Raw genomic sequence first — 15,503 nt, forward strand, 5'->3', positions numbered from 1 at the left:
GCAGGCACAGGCTGGGCCTCCCTGACCAGAAGCGCGGACAGTCAGCTCTGAAGTTCATGAGGCAGGGAACCGTCTGCTTCAATGTATTCCTCACTGTCGGGGGAAAAAAACAAACCTGTCCCAATCTGAAGCTAACAAGAACTAAACTAAGAAATTTAATTGACACATTCATGAAACTAATGCACACAAAACATACTGAGTAGTGATAGTCTACATATTCAAAAAAAAAAAAAAAAAAACTTCAAACACAGACTCTTAAAAGAGTTTGGTCCCAAGATGGAGAAAGTTTTACAGATATCACATAGTAGCTGTCTAGATCTAATACCTTACAGCAGATCTTTTATTTACTAAAGGTTCTTAAAGAGAAAAATCAAAGTAAATCCTTGTTATTCCTTGCCGTAATGGTAAATGAGAAAGTTTAAAAGCATTCCCTGGACATAGGAATTGGAACTATCAAACAATTACGTGCATGAATTCAACAAAGAAGTGTTTTCAAATCTCAACACAACTTCCTAGGCAAGTGGCTTAGCCTCTCCATATTCTCATTTTATGAAGTGGGGTTTATGGTAATACCCAACAGGGATGTTGCAAAAATGAGACAGAACAGATGAAATGCTGAAAACAGTGGTCAATGTACAGAATGTAAAGAAAACATCAACCTATTTTTGCTTTTTTCTCATGTTAGTTGGGCATGGAAATGTTCTACTCTGAAAAGGTTTTCACAACAAATAATCCATGACTCCAAGGTATATAACTAGGTATAAATAAATTTGTCTGTATGTCATGAGGAAACTTTTTAACCAAAGATAAAGCCTATCTGCCTCAATATGATTCTTTTTTTTTTTTTTTTTGGTTGGTCATGGGGCTTGAACTCTGGGCACGATCCCTGCGTTCTTTACCTCAAGGCGAGCACTCTACTGCTTGAGCCACAGCGCCAGTTCTGGTTTTCTAGTGATTAATTGGAGATAAGAGTCTCACGGACTTTCCTGCCCGGGCTGGCTTTGAACCTCGATCCTCAAATCTCAGCCTCCTGAGTAGTTAGGATTACAGGCGTGAGCCACCGGCGGCCAGCAAGATAATACTTAACAGTCTTTTCTAACTAGAAAAAGCAAAAGAAGAGAGAGAAATGCAAAAGGGTATAATGTAATGTTTGGAAAAAATATATAATCCAGAGATAAAACTGATAATTCATTCACAACTTTTTCAGGTCAAGGCTCAGTTGGCAAAGCTATTAAAAATCAAGGGAGGGCAGAAGGAAGCCCTCTGTATAATTGCTCCGAGTTCTCTGTGTGTGTGCCTGTGGCTCTCACCCTCTGCTACTCTTTCTTAAGGCACAGAACCAGTGGGACCAGCAGATGGCTTCCAGAAGGCCAAGACTGATGTCAGATTGCTGCCCATGAAGATGGCCTTCTAAACTTAAGAAAACAGATATGGAGCCAGAGTCTACTCACCTTCTAGAATAACACAGAACAGTCTGCCCTATAGCTGCTATCTGGATTAGAAAAATACATTCCTCAAATACTAGGTATCCGAAGTGGATAGCCAATGATTCTGATCCACAGTGTCATGAACAAAGCCCCAAGTTAGCATGAGAACCTACAATGACTCCTAGGTCTCCAAGAAAAGAAATTAGAGAGGGACTACCAGCGCTTTAAATCCACATACCTAATTATATCCCCACTTGAATGAGATTATCTCGGTTTCCATGTTAAACTTCCCTTAAATAAATGTTTACGTAAAGACCAAGTTAACAGGACCATTCCAGTCTAGTTCCTCTATCAACTGAAACACTTTCTAAATAGCTTTCTCAGTCACCTGTCTTTAAAAACTAGTGACAGGACTGACAATAAGCATGAATAGACTACGACATAAATAATACATGATCCAAAGAACATGTTGCAACTCCCTTCCCAACCCCCAAAAGAGAAAACCTAGATTGTTCCAAGTAATGGAGAAACTTCAACAAGAATTCCTACAATAGAACACTGAGAAATGAATTCCTAGAAATGTCGTCCACATACAGAAAGCAGCTTGAGCACAAATTACTTCAAATGGTATGCTTCTTGAGAAATAAACACTATAATTACTGTCAAACAACACGTTTGAACAAGAAGTGGGTGCACATCACTGCTGCTATTAGAACTAGTAAAAAGTTACAGATTTCTATGGCATGCTTGATTGACTTTGGTTCTCCGATTTTCTTGCTATGCAAAAATAGCTTCTCAAACAGGATTCAGAGCAGGATTCCACTGTAGCAGCAGAGCATCAATAGGAAAGAAAATTAGGTTTGGAAAAAGAAGTAAAGAGATACGAATAAAACAGACTGGATACTCCAACCTTCTATAATTGTGAGTTATAGAAAAGCAGTTGTCTCTATTAAAAACATAGAAGTGTCACTTGAAGAAAAAAGATGAAAGTAGCAGATGGCACCGATTCTACTACCTAGTAAACAGCATTTCCAATCTTCTCCAGTGAACACACTGAGTGGCAAAGGAGTGATCTTCCTAATCCATTCACAGTGATTAGGTCTTTATCTACTTTGAAGCAGAAAGAAATGGAAAAGTATGGGTGTAAAACAACAGCAATTCAGAAAGCTAGGGACGGGTGGGAGACAGAGCTAATAGGGTTAGGAAGAAAAATCATCCAAAAATAGTGGGATCTTTATTTTTCATAAGAAAAAACATCACTGCAAGCCATACCCTTCAACAGTCATGTGATGCTGGGATTTCTGGAATTACTCACTTTGTGAGCATACTTAGTGTGCTACTTTACTCACTTCTTTGTGAATATTTTTTTAAATTAGAAGTAAAATTCATTTAACCATGCCAGTTTGACTGCAGCATAAGAAAATACTGACTGTAAACAGATGTTTTGAGGGAGATCCAGAAGAGGGAGGGAGATGAACGGAGAGAATACAGTCATAATATTCCATGTACATGTGTGAAAACAGAACCAGGTTACTTGAAGGGACGGGGGAGAGGTGGGAGGCAACAATGGAAGGGGTGACATTGGTCAAGATGCATTGTATTCATAAACTGACATGTTGAAATAAATCCTTTTCCAACTACTTAAAAGATCACTTTAAAATATTTGAAATATAGTAAATAAAGACAGGTTAAGCTGGCTCAAGATTTTGGAGACTTGTGATTATGGCATCAAAATTAGACTCAGCTCCATGAAGGAGGGATCTGTTGGCAGATAGTACCATAGTAAGGGCATGTTGTGAGAGTCAGAGATCACATTGCCAGTCAAGAATCAGAGTTGTTCTTATAAGAACTCAATCTTGAAAGAACTCAAGGATCCTATGACAGCTACTTTACTCACTTCCAAGAGCAGTGTTTACTCCCCCCCACCCAGCCCCTACACACACACACCCATCTCTTAAAGATTCCTTTGCCTTCTTTTCCACTCAAGAAACCAAGTTTCCAAACTAAGAACCTTTTGGGAATAAGCCACATCCAAACCATAACCCTGACCCTCCTATAAAATTCTGTGGTCAAGATCTTACAGCATAGTGATTCACCCCATTGAACATGATTACTGAACATTCTACTTGAAAGGTCCCATGCTATATATACAATTTTTCATATTAAATTCTTTAAACATAACTATAACTCACAAAACCCTGTTTGTAGCTTGCAAACTCCTCCTTCCTAGTCTAACTTTTTCATATGAAGGCTAAAAATATTTAATACAATCAATTCTTTTTTAAGTAAGTTTTTTATTGTGAAAATACTGTACAGAAGGGTTACCGTTACATGAGCAAGGTAATGAGTACATTTCTTATCCAGCATTGTTGCCTCCTCCTTTGTTTTTCCCCTACCATCCCTTCCCTCCCACCTCCTCAGCTACACCCCTCACCCCCACACCCAAAATCAATTCTTAAACATAACCAATTTAAACAGAAGGTACCAGCCCTATAAATTCCACCATTATGAGAAACTAAAAGGTACAAATAAGTTTTACGCCCCACTTGATGGTATCCATCCGGCTATCAATGGAAAAGTAAATGGACTGTGTTATATGTTAAACAAGATAACTGATAAAAATGTATGACTAATTTATTAGGCCACTTACTAAATTAATTATTTTAAGCCTCACAAGTCAAATGCAATTTTCCAAATAATTAAAAGTGAGGGGAAAAATTTTCAACTAACATCCAACCAACATTCAACTAACAAGCAGCCGGCAGGAAATCTTGGCTGATGTACAACTAGTTACATCAAGCAGCTAGTCCCGTTCTTCATTCTGTAGAAAGGTAATTAAAACTAACATATTTTTACTTTAATAAGAGGTAAAATTCAAATGCCAAAGATTAAAGGTCATGAGTGGTAACATTTTTCTGACTTCTGAAGGCAGGACAAAGGGGAGAAGTAAAGAACATTTAAAAAGACTACACTCACACTGTATCACATATACTTCTACACTGGCTGGTTGTGGTTGCAAATCGACACATTCAACTACCATCTAAATATACATAAGACTTTCACCACAAAAACAGAAGGCTCGAGGTCGAATTTACTCTGTACTGCATGCTGAGTTCCTATTCTGTATTATAGACGTTTTGATCAGCAAAAGCATGACTCTATAAATTAGAATCACCAATTTCAGGTTGTGAACTAATCCATCAGCAATTTGGAAGCATAACTTTGTTAACTAAGCAAATCGCTCAGAAGTCCCATAAACCTACTAAACAGAGACCATGTGTAAGCTTTATTCTAAATATAACAGGTTATAGCTGATGTTGTCACAGTGGCTTTACCAACAAACCTCCACTGGGGCATGTCTGCATTAAAGTTTAAAGGAAAGACAATCTACAAGGAGTTGGGATGACTTATAATCTCTTCCATTTTGCTAATTTTGGAATGGGATTTAAATATGTGTAGCAATCAGTCAGAGAAGTAAAGAGGAGAAAGGTAAAACACCCTAGGGAAGTTATTCCATCTGTCAGATTCCATGTTCTGAGTGAATAGAGACTCCATTTTGCCAGTTCTAGTACACATGCTTTTCCATGTTTTCACATGCCTGAAAGCATCCCACAACTGCTGCCTGCCAGTGGCAATCCTGCTGCTATTGTCATAGCTAGTATGTAAGCATCAAAATTTGCAGACCTGGTGTCAGCCCTTCAGCCTAAAAAATTCCCAAGAACAGCAGAGCAATGAGTTAAAGAATACTGTGCCACCAGGTTTTCATCAACACAGAACATGATATTATACAGAAAAACAAGGACATCATACCCCTAGTCTAAACATGATTCAAAGGATGGAAATCCAGTATGCATAGGTCTGAAGAACACTGGTTGCATTACAGGCACAATCAATATTTTAGGTCAGGCCATTCTCTGTTGTGGGGCAGTGAGCAGGGAACCTGTGCTGTGAATTATAGGACATTTAAGACTATTTCTGGTCTCCCACAACTGACAAGTATGACAGGCAACATGGTCTACAAATATTATCAAGTATCCCAAGACTAAAATCTCCCCCAGTTCCAAACCATTACCTTAATCAATGTATTTTGCTTACTCTTATACAGGTGATGTGTTTTTACAAATTCAAAATTAGTCTTCAGGAGCCCTTTCAATAAAGAAGCCCAAAGAAATAAACTATTGTGCTGCACGTTGTAACAAATTTTTTTTTAATGGTATATCTTTTTCAAAAAACTCATGGCCTCTTCAGTTCAATGGAATTCAGCCGCCTGCTATCTATCCCCCTTTGTTAGAGGGCCCTCCCTCATCTAGATCTCTTTTTGAGGAATTACTTCCCACTGTGAACAGTTTCAGTAGTCTCCAGTCCTTCCCTAATGGTTCTCTAGTCTTCCTTTTAATGCTTTTGAACTATCAAATACCCTTCTAAAAACTGCCCTTCTTCCAAGTTAATCGGGGTTAAGTTTCTATCTTTCAACCAAAAGACATCAAACTGGAACATGGTCTTTACTTAAGCTACCCAGATGGAAGACATTTCAGGATATTTCCCAGCCACAAAGCCTCACCCCTTAACTCTCCACCTAGTAGAATGAGTAGGGTGAATTGAAAATGGTTAAAACTGTGGGTGGTGGTTCTGGAGATTCAACGGACTCTTCTCTGGCTTTGAGTGAGCCTAAAAAGTTCCACAATGTTTTAGATTACACATAAAAATCAAAAGAATATTGAATGTTTATGCCACAAAAAAATGATAAGCATTTGAGGAAGCCAGTTTGCCATAACCTGAACATTATGTAGTATTTGAATCTGTTGAAAAAAATCACTAAGTGTACATATATACAAATGGAACTAGGAAACTTGATCAAATAGATAGGCATGGGATAGGTGGGAGTAGAGAAAAATGATGGAAGGGTGACTTTGACCAAGATTCATTGTACATAGAAATAATGAACATGTGAAATTGAAAACCCCTGTAAAATGATTTGAAGATGCTACTAGATTATGGATAGATAGATGGATAGATACTTAAGTTATAGACACATAGATACATGGATGAGAGACGATGATACAGACAGACAAGAAACATCACATGGTACCCCATAAATATATACAATTTTTAGGTGCCAATTTAAAATATAGCAAATCAATTTTATAATAATTCTTTTTTTGGGGGGAAGGGGTCCGGTCGGGCCTGGGCACTGTCTCTCAGCTCTTCAGCTCAAGGCTAGCACTCTACCACTTGAGCCACAGCGCCACTTCCAGCTTTTTTTTTTCTTTTTGCTTATGTGGTGCTGAGGAATCGAACCCAGGGCCTCAGGCATGCAAGGCAAGCACTCTACCACTGAGCCACCTTCCTAGCCCCAATTTTATAATAATTCTATAAAGAAAATTATCACAATGAAAATTAATCCTCAAATCCTTTCAAACAAGTATAGTTGAAAGTTACAAGTAATAGCACATACATTCAGATCCAATGTACTGGAGACATGGTTGACCATGTGAACACTGGAGGAGTATTGAAAATTTAAGTCATCGAGAGATGTACAAGTGGCATTACAATGGTATGAGGAGCTATTTTTGCAAAACTGCTTGCAAGTCTGATTTCAAATTAGGAAACAGATACGATAATGCATAAATAAAAGTTGCTTTTAAAAGACCAACCATAAAACTTACTGCTTTTTGAAAAGTTTCTTCTATGGTAGAAAAAAGGAAACAAAACCAAACAAGAAAAAAAAAAAAAAAGCAGCCATCAATTCCTCTAAGAACCACCACCATATTGAAGAATACACACTTTTTGTCAAGATTTGACAGCTAGAAGTTTTCATAAAGGAGACTTCAAACAAAACATTTTAAAAAAGAAAAAAATAATGAAAAGGCTGTACCACTCTCTGTTCTCCTTAAAAGTGACAGAAAATAAATTCTTTATCAATACTCATTTGTCCAAGTTACAACTAGGCTGCCAAGCCCATTCTAAATGAGATATGAAATTGGCTCTCACCAGTACCTTTTATTCAACTTATCTGTCTGGTCCCTTTTCCAGAATCAGCAGGGCACACAGGAGTAGAATAAGGAAGGAAAAAAACACAAACACATAGGCATACACACACAGACACTGCATAGGGAATGTTATCGTAACTAAAAGACTGCACCATATAAGAAAAAAAATCCTATGTGAAATATAATAAACAAAATAATTTAACCAAAAATCTTTTATTAAAAATAAGATTCAATTAAAAAATAATAGAATTTCAAAAGCTAAGAACTGCTACTACAACACATTGGTTTTCTTTACTTAATGAAAGTGAATTGAATTTTTTAATATTTAAACTTTACTATCTAATTATATACTCTACCAAGCAAACCCAAATAAATAATTATAAATGCTCCATGGGAAACTAATGAAATATACACAGACTCTTTTGGAAGTACTAACCATAGCTTGAAATTTTTTCAAAACACGAAGCCATAAACCACCTCATCTTCTTGAGAAAATAGTGGTCTTAAACGATTCATATTCTGATCTGTATGTTTTGTGCACATTATGGGTTACCTTAGCTGTTTGTCAAGGGGAGGAACACAGAGAACATATTTCAACCTCTTCATTTCAGGGATTCGTGCCCAAAGAGGTTAAGTTGAGGGTCCTAGGGTCAATAAGGACTTCAGTCTATTCAAAGGTTCTTTATTGGCTCTCTCAAACAAAAAGATCCAAAACAAAACATACGCACAGTGAGCATCGACTCAGTGGAGGCCTGTGCCTGATGCTCACAGTAGAGAGACATTCACATGACCACGTGATCCGAATGCTCTGTTCTACATGCAAACCTCAAAAACGGCACAGATGGGAAGCACTTGACACTATCTTGGACTAAAATGTATTCACACATTTTTCTGAATAAATATATACTTTAAGTCTTTTAAAAGTACTGTTTTTGACCAAAAAAAAAAGTATTTGTGCTGTTTTGTACACTGCTTTTTTTTTTTTTCAGTTCATGGCTCTTAGCATCCTTTTGAATCAGCACATAAGGATATACTTGACTGTCAAGTATCCCACGGTAGGAATAGACCATACTGTATCCATTTGCTTCCTCAAGAGGGCCATGTGGATTGCTTCTAATTTTCTACTATTACAAAACCCTTCAGTGAGTAGTCTTTAACTGTTACTTGTAGAAAAAAGTCTATAGTATTAAGAATGGTTATGGCTGCAGGACAGAATTATAGAGGATTTTTAATCTTCATATACATTCCTGTAACATCACCAATTTTTAAGTGAGAATATTACCAATTAATACTATTTGTTAATTTGAGTACTATATTCAAAATGGTATAATCTATAACATTATCTGCTTTAATATATAATACCAGGTAATTTGATTTTTATTCTTAAACATATTCATTGGTAGATTTTGAAATTCTGAAAAAATCCTCAAAACTTAAATTTTATAGATTAAGAAAGCAAGACTCAACATTTGTATAATTAAGAATCTTTAGTAGATATGATAACTCTGTACAATCAAGTGTGGGGAGAAGGTAATACAGGCCTTTAACAAGCACACTTCAAAACTAAAATTGGGCTGGGCACCAGTGGCTCACACCTATAATCCTTACTCGGGATCCCAGTTCAAAGCCAGTCTGGGTAGGAAAGTCAAGTCCAAGAGACTCTTAACTCCAATTAACAAGGGGGAATTTAAAAAAAAAAAAAAAAAAGACAAAAGTGGAGCTCAAGTGGTAAACTGCTAACCTTGAGCAAAACAGCTCAGGAAGAAAACCCTGGCCCTGAGTTTGAGCCCCAGGAGGACACTGGAAACAAAAAACAAGCTGAGCACTGTTGGCTCACGCCTGTAATCCTAGCTACTCAGGAGGCTGAGATCTGAGGATCACCTTCAAAACCAGCCCGGAGGGCAGGAAAGTCCCTGAGACTCTTCTCTCCAATAAATCACTCAGAAAACCAGAAGTGGCACTGTGGCTCAAGTGGTAGAGTGCTAGCTTTGAGCTGAAGAGCTGAGGGACAGCGCCCAGGCCCAGAGTTCAAGCCCCACAACCTACAAAAACAAACAAACAAAAAAAAAAAAAACCCTAAAATTATCCAAGTTCATATCAGATCATTCTGAAGTTCAGCCAATCGAAAATAATGTGTCTTATTACAATCATTCTCCTCTAAAGACATTTGATACTTATGACAAGTCCACAAAAATTCTGAGATGCCATGGAACTCACCGCCTCTGACTTTCAGAATCCCTTTTGGCTTGTCCCAGTGCCAGCTCCTCCGCTACTCTTCGTTTTAATTCTTCATCGGAAACTAGAATCAACAAAAGCAGAAACAGATGAAATAAGCAACTCCTGAAAACACTCAAGAAAAGCAAGCTGAGCTGGAGCGGATGGACCAAGCTGGACCAGGTGCTCAGTGCCTCCTTCCAATGCATTTCCAATCACTATGGAAGAGCAATTAGTACGCCCAGGAGTGCTTTCATCAAGAGTTGTCTGGTGACCTAGAAATTTCCACACGTGCCAAAATTTGTCACAAACTTGAGGAGCTTCTAACTGCCCAGTGGGGATCGAGCTATTAAGTATGAATTCTTTAAAATGATGTCCTAATATTAAAGTCTGACAACTGCAGGTAAAGAGACGTCCAGGGACGTTAGAAAAGTGGAAAATGACACCAAAGTCTTCCCTTCAATAACTAAACATTTAATAAAATCATTCATTATCTAATGATCCTTTGTATTATATTCACTTCTCCTTGATTTATGATATATAGAAATTTGGAAACAATATTTTTTGGAAAACATGTCATTCAAATTCAAGTGCCAACAACTGGAAGGAGGCCAGTGTTGAGACCACAGCTGTATCTTCCTCAATATCCAGTGACTTAAATCAGGACCCAAAGAGCCCCAGAAAAATTTCAGAACTGTCTGGAGTACAAATAATCAGGTATTATTACAAATGGTTCAACTACTAGCTGGGAAACAGGGCAGTACTGTTTCTGCTATTTGGATATACTATTTGATGCCCCGGACAGTATGTTTCCTTTGTCTCAGAACAAAATCATAAAAATTAAAGTAACAATTTTTTAAAATATTTAATAGACACTAAACAATAACAAAAAATGTGCATGAAAAGTTGCTTTGTCTCTCATTTGTAGAGAAAGCAAACTAAAGATAGGCCAGGTGTGATGAACAAACCTGCAAGCCGAGCCTCTCAGGAGCTGGGGGTTGAGGGGATCCCAGTTCAAGGCTAGCCTTGGCAAAAGGTTAATGAGATCTCAATCTCTGTCAACAAACTGGGCATGGTGAAATGTCTGGAACCTCAGCTACATGGGAAGAGAGAAAGAGAGAGGGAGAGGGAGAAGTAGAGAGGGAGATGGAAGAGAGATGAAGGAGAAAGAAGAAGAAAAGAGAAATTGAAGAGGCAAACCACAGAATGCAAGGAAGAAAATATCTACAAGGAATTTATATCCAGAGTTCAGAACACATGAATAACTGATACAGGCAAGCAATAAAAAGATAAACCAATTAAAAATGGGCACAAGTCATACACGGGCATTTCTCAAAAGATATGTAAATGGTCAATAAACACATGAAAAGTTGCCCAACCATATCCATTAGTAAAACACAAATCAAAGCCATAATGATATGCTACTTCAAACATACTATGATTTAAAAATTAATAATGTTGGTGAAGATCTACAGAAACTCGAATGCTCATATACTGCTGGTGGGAACATAAAATGGCACACAGCCACTGTGGCGAACAGTTTGGTAGTCCTGAGAAGTCCAAAGGGAGTTATCACATGACCCAGAAATCCATCCTCGGGTACTGAAAATTCTCATGAGAACTGAAAACATATGTCAGCACAGGAATTTGCTCATGAACATTTATAGCATTTATAGGTTCCCCAAAGTGGAGACCATCTACATCCCCATCAACGGATGAATGAATGGTCACCATAAGGTTGACTGTAACAGGATTCAGTCACTAAAAGGAGTGAAGTACAGAGTACAACACAGATGAACCTTAAAAACATCATGGCTTCTGAAAGAAGCCTGACACAAAACGTTGTGTGTTATGTATTTCCACGCATATGAAATATCCAGATTAGGCCTGAACACAGAAAGTAGATTAGTGGTTGCTGAAGTGGGAGAAAAAGGAAGATGGAGAAAGTCTAAAGGGTCGGTGGCTTTTTTCCTTGGGGGTAGAGGGGGTGTGGCGGGGGTCAGGGAAGCAGGGAGGCCATGTCTCATCATGTAGCCCAGGCTGGCCTCTGGTTCAAGATCCTTACGCCCTGGCCACCCAAATTCTGGGATGAATGCATGTGCCATCATGCTCAGCTCTGGCTTCTTTCAACAGCGTTAAAAATGTTCTGAAATTAGTAACAGAGGTTACACAACTCTGTAAATTTTCTATTTAAAAAACCTGACCTATATACTTAGAATAGTTCAATGTATCTCAAGCAAGTGGGGGTGTGCATGACATAAAGAAGCATGGATAACAGACTCGGGGTCTAATTCCCAACATGGATGTCTAATTCTGGGGACTCTGAGAAAGTTTCTACCCTCCAGGCAGCAGTTCTCTCAAACTCTGTGCACTAGGATCCCTTCCAACTCTCTAGTAGGTTCCAGTTTGGCTTTCCCCCCACTTACAGTCATAGCATGAGAAAGATACAAGTCTTTGCTTTGAAAAGATCACACAAAATCTAGAAAGCCACAAAAGCAAACAATTCTATTTGTATTTTGTATTTGTATTCAAGCAAATCTTGGCTTTTCTCATGATTAAAGGATTTTAAGAAATACAAACAAAAGCAGACAAACTATAGGCAGAAATAGCTCAGCAAGAATCTAACTAGTGTGCTTTCCTACTAACCAGACTCTGGATAAAACAAATTAATCTGCCCAATGTTTGGTCTCCTTATCCACTGAACACGTGGGTTGTTTCTGCTAGCTACCAAGCCACTGACTAGGTACTTCCACACAGTTCTCACAAATGAGCAGAATAATCAGACACTACATTTTTCAAAGTATATACGGCTCTGCTAAAAGAAAAAGAAAAAAGAAAAAAGTAGAAAAGAAACACTTTACCTAATTGGTACTACTGATCAAACTACACTCTGAGGTTCAACATGCAAGTTAGAATCAATACTCTGTCGATCTATATATGCAAAACCATGCTGCCTCACCTTGATTACTTCAAATTCCAAGAGAACAAAAAATGTCTCAGGCAAAATTCAATCAGATTGTCAATCAAAATTCAATTTTAAATTAATTAATAATTAAAACAGTGTCTGTAAGACCTCAGTAAACCAAGTCTAAGTATGAAGCAATGAGATAGATTATTTTTTTCCTAAGTGAGTGCATATCTTCTCTTTGTTGTTTTGGGTCATTCTCCCACATTAACCAAGGTAAGACTGACCCCAAAAAATGTATATATTCAACATGATCATTCCATATCCACACAAATTATGTTATGATTACTGCAACCAAATGAACACATCAAGCTGGGCACCAATGACTCACACCTATAATCCTAGCTATTCAAAAGGCTGAGATCTGAAGATCACAGTTCAAAGCCAGCCCCAGCAGGAAAGGCCATGAGACTTTTATCTCCAATAAACTATTCAGAAAAAGCTGGAAGTGGTGCTGTGGCTCAAGTGGTGCAGTGCTAGCCTTTTAGCCTTGAGCACAGAAAGGCTCAGGGGCAGAGCCCAGGCCTGGAGTTCAAGCCCCAGGAACAGAAGAAAAAAAAAAAAAAAAACACATCAACCACCACACATACGTACCATTTATGTATGTGTGGAGTAAGGACTGTAAAAAAATCTGCTCTTGATGAATGGATCAAGAAAATGTGGTATATATACACAATGGAATTCTATGCCTCCATCAGAAAGAATGACATTGCCCCATTTGTTAGGAAATGGAAAAACTTGGAAAAAATTATATTAAGTGAAGTAAGCCAGGCCCAAAGAAACATAGGTCCCATGGTTTCCCTTATTTGCAATATCTAGTATATGCATGAGTCAAGCGGAAAAGGTCAGATAATGTGAGGTCAGGAAAATGAACCCTTAGATATGTATTTTAATGTCCTTTTCTTTCATGCATGTGTTTCTAAAGCATTTATAAGATTATCTCTTTGTTGCTTTGTATGTCCCTCCCCCACAGTATAACCCCTGCTTTCACTATATTTGATGTCAGTATAACTTGTGGAGGAGATGGGGAAAAACCAGTTGTTTAAGGATACAGGTGGACCTGTTGCAACAATGAGAAGTACAAGTTGTCATGTCCAAAACCTTTACAATGTCGGTGCGGGCGGGGGGGGGGGGGGGGGGAGGAGAAGGATTGGGGGGGAGGGGGGAGGCTGGGAAGGGATGTGAAGGGTAAACCAAAGGAGGAGGGTGCAATGCTTGGTAAGAAATGTACGCATTATCCTGCCCATGTAATTGTAACCCCTCTGTACAGTATGTTCACAAATAAAATAAAATTAAATTTTTAAAAAAATCTGCTCTTATCAAAATAAACAACAGCATATTATAAAATAAAGTCATCTGGTACCAAGAATAATGATACATAACCTTTATTCCCAACACTGGAGAGTGTGAGGCAGGAGGATTCAAAAGTTGGAGGCCAGCCTGGGCTACTACACCACCAAGTCAAGAGGAGAAAGGGATGAGGGTGGGCAGGGGAAGAGGGAAAAGGAAAGACCAAAACAATCACCATGCTATGTATTATGCCCTAGAATTTATCCCTAGCTCAAAGTTTCTAGCCTTTGACCAACATCCTTCTATTCCCTGCCCCTCCACCCAAACTTCTGACAACTGCAGTTTAGCTTCTTTATGTTGTGCAGACAAGAAAGCTCATGGAGTAGTTGTCTTTCTGCATGAGACTCATTTCACTTAGCACAGTGTCATCTTCTATCTGTTGTATAGGACTTCCTACCAGAAGAAAAGTCAAAATGAACAGAGAGTTTTCATTCTAATGTAATCAGTCTGGAACAGAAGGATGAGAATGTCATCACCAAATAATGACCAGCTGGGTGGATGGGCAGGAGGCCATGCAGGTGAGAGTGGAAGGCAGTGGGTGGCAGTGGGTGAGAAAGAGACCTAGCTTAGAGGCCTGCTCATTCTGACCCTACCCTGTCAGCCCTGGGCCCCTGCTGTGAGGGCAGCAGAGGACAGATGCAGGTAAGAGGGCATCATCTAGGTCAGCCAGGAGAGGAGGAGATGGCTCAGGAAAGCTGGAGAGCCACTAAAGCAGACATGCTAAGAGACCAGCTGGGTGACATCACTTCCAGTTCAGTAAAAGTAAAGGGACCAAAGCACAGCTGTCTTTCTAATACTTTACCTAGTTCCAGAAAGGAAAAAAAGAAAAAGGAAAATCACAAGTTCTGGGTCTCCAGGCCAAGGTCACACCTGAAAAAGTAATTATCTTAGCTACAATGGAGATTTTAAAATAACAAAAGATAAACCATGACCTGGCATAAAGAGTTTAAAAATCTAAAATAGCAGATCAAAGCACAGACGAAAAAATAAACCAGTGTGGTAATGGATTTTCAGCAAGTCTAAGCTTCATGTTATTTGTTTTTAAATCAATAGAATACAGAACACGACAATATAGTTCTTGTGATAGGTCAGCTCCAACGTGTATCAGAGAAAAAGATACAGCATTTGGAGACCACTATTTAAGATGGCCTTTCTGAAAACACTCTATCGCTCTCGGGATCTGAACATTTTCTCAAATAAAACTGTTATTAAAGTAAAAGGTCAGCGTTTCAGGATGGCTACTTTAAGGGAAGCACAAGAAAGGCCAACTTTGCCTATTAGCACAGTGAGTTTCCAAGCAGAGCTTTAGGGACTGGCAAAGTTGGTCAAATGAGAAAAAGAGTAAAAAATGAGAAGCGTTTAAGCCATATACATCAATTTGCCATGGAAATTGTGAAACTACATCAAGTTCAGTAAATGTGGATGGGTGTGTGTGTGTGTGTGTGTGTGTGTTTGTGTGTGTGGATGGGTGTGTATGTGTCTGTGTGTGTGTGTGTGGATGGGTATGTGTGTGTGTGTGTGTGTGTGGCTTTTCCTTTACACTGCATCTTATCTCTA

At 38.5% G+C, this 15,503-nt stretch overlaps 1 protein-coding gene across 2 annotated transcripts in view; it reads right to left on the bottom strand.

Moving 5' to 3' along the window:
* Chchd3 (coiled-coil-helix-coiled-coil-helix domain containing 3) overlaps positions 1-15,503 on the bottom strand; it is a 266,634-nt gene that overhangs the window by 194,621 nt on the left and 56,510 nt on the right. For both annotated transcript variants that reach the window (XM_069996789.1, XM_069996790.1), the window contains exon 3: positions 9,635-9,716. In XM_069996789.1, the coding sequence (XP_069852890.1) occupies positions 9,635-9,716 (82 nt within the window). The remainder of the gene's footprint in view (positions 1-9,634; positions 9,717-15,503) is intronic.

The sequence above is a fragment of the Dipodomys merriami genome, unplaced genomic scaffold (assembly GCF_024711535.1).
Source record: "Dipodomys merriami isolate MVZ:Mamm:240054 unplaced genomic scaffold, mDipMer1.0.p SCAF_5, whole genome shotgun sequence".
Lineage (NCBI taxonomy): Eukaryota > Metazoa > Chordata > Mammalia > Rodentia > Heteromyidae > Dipodomys > Dipodomys merriami.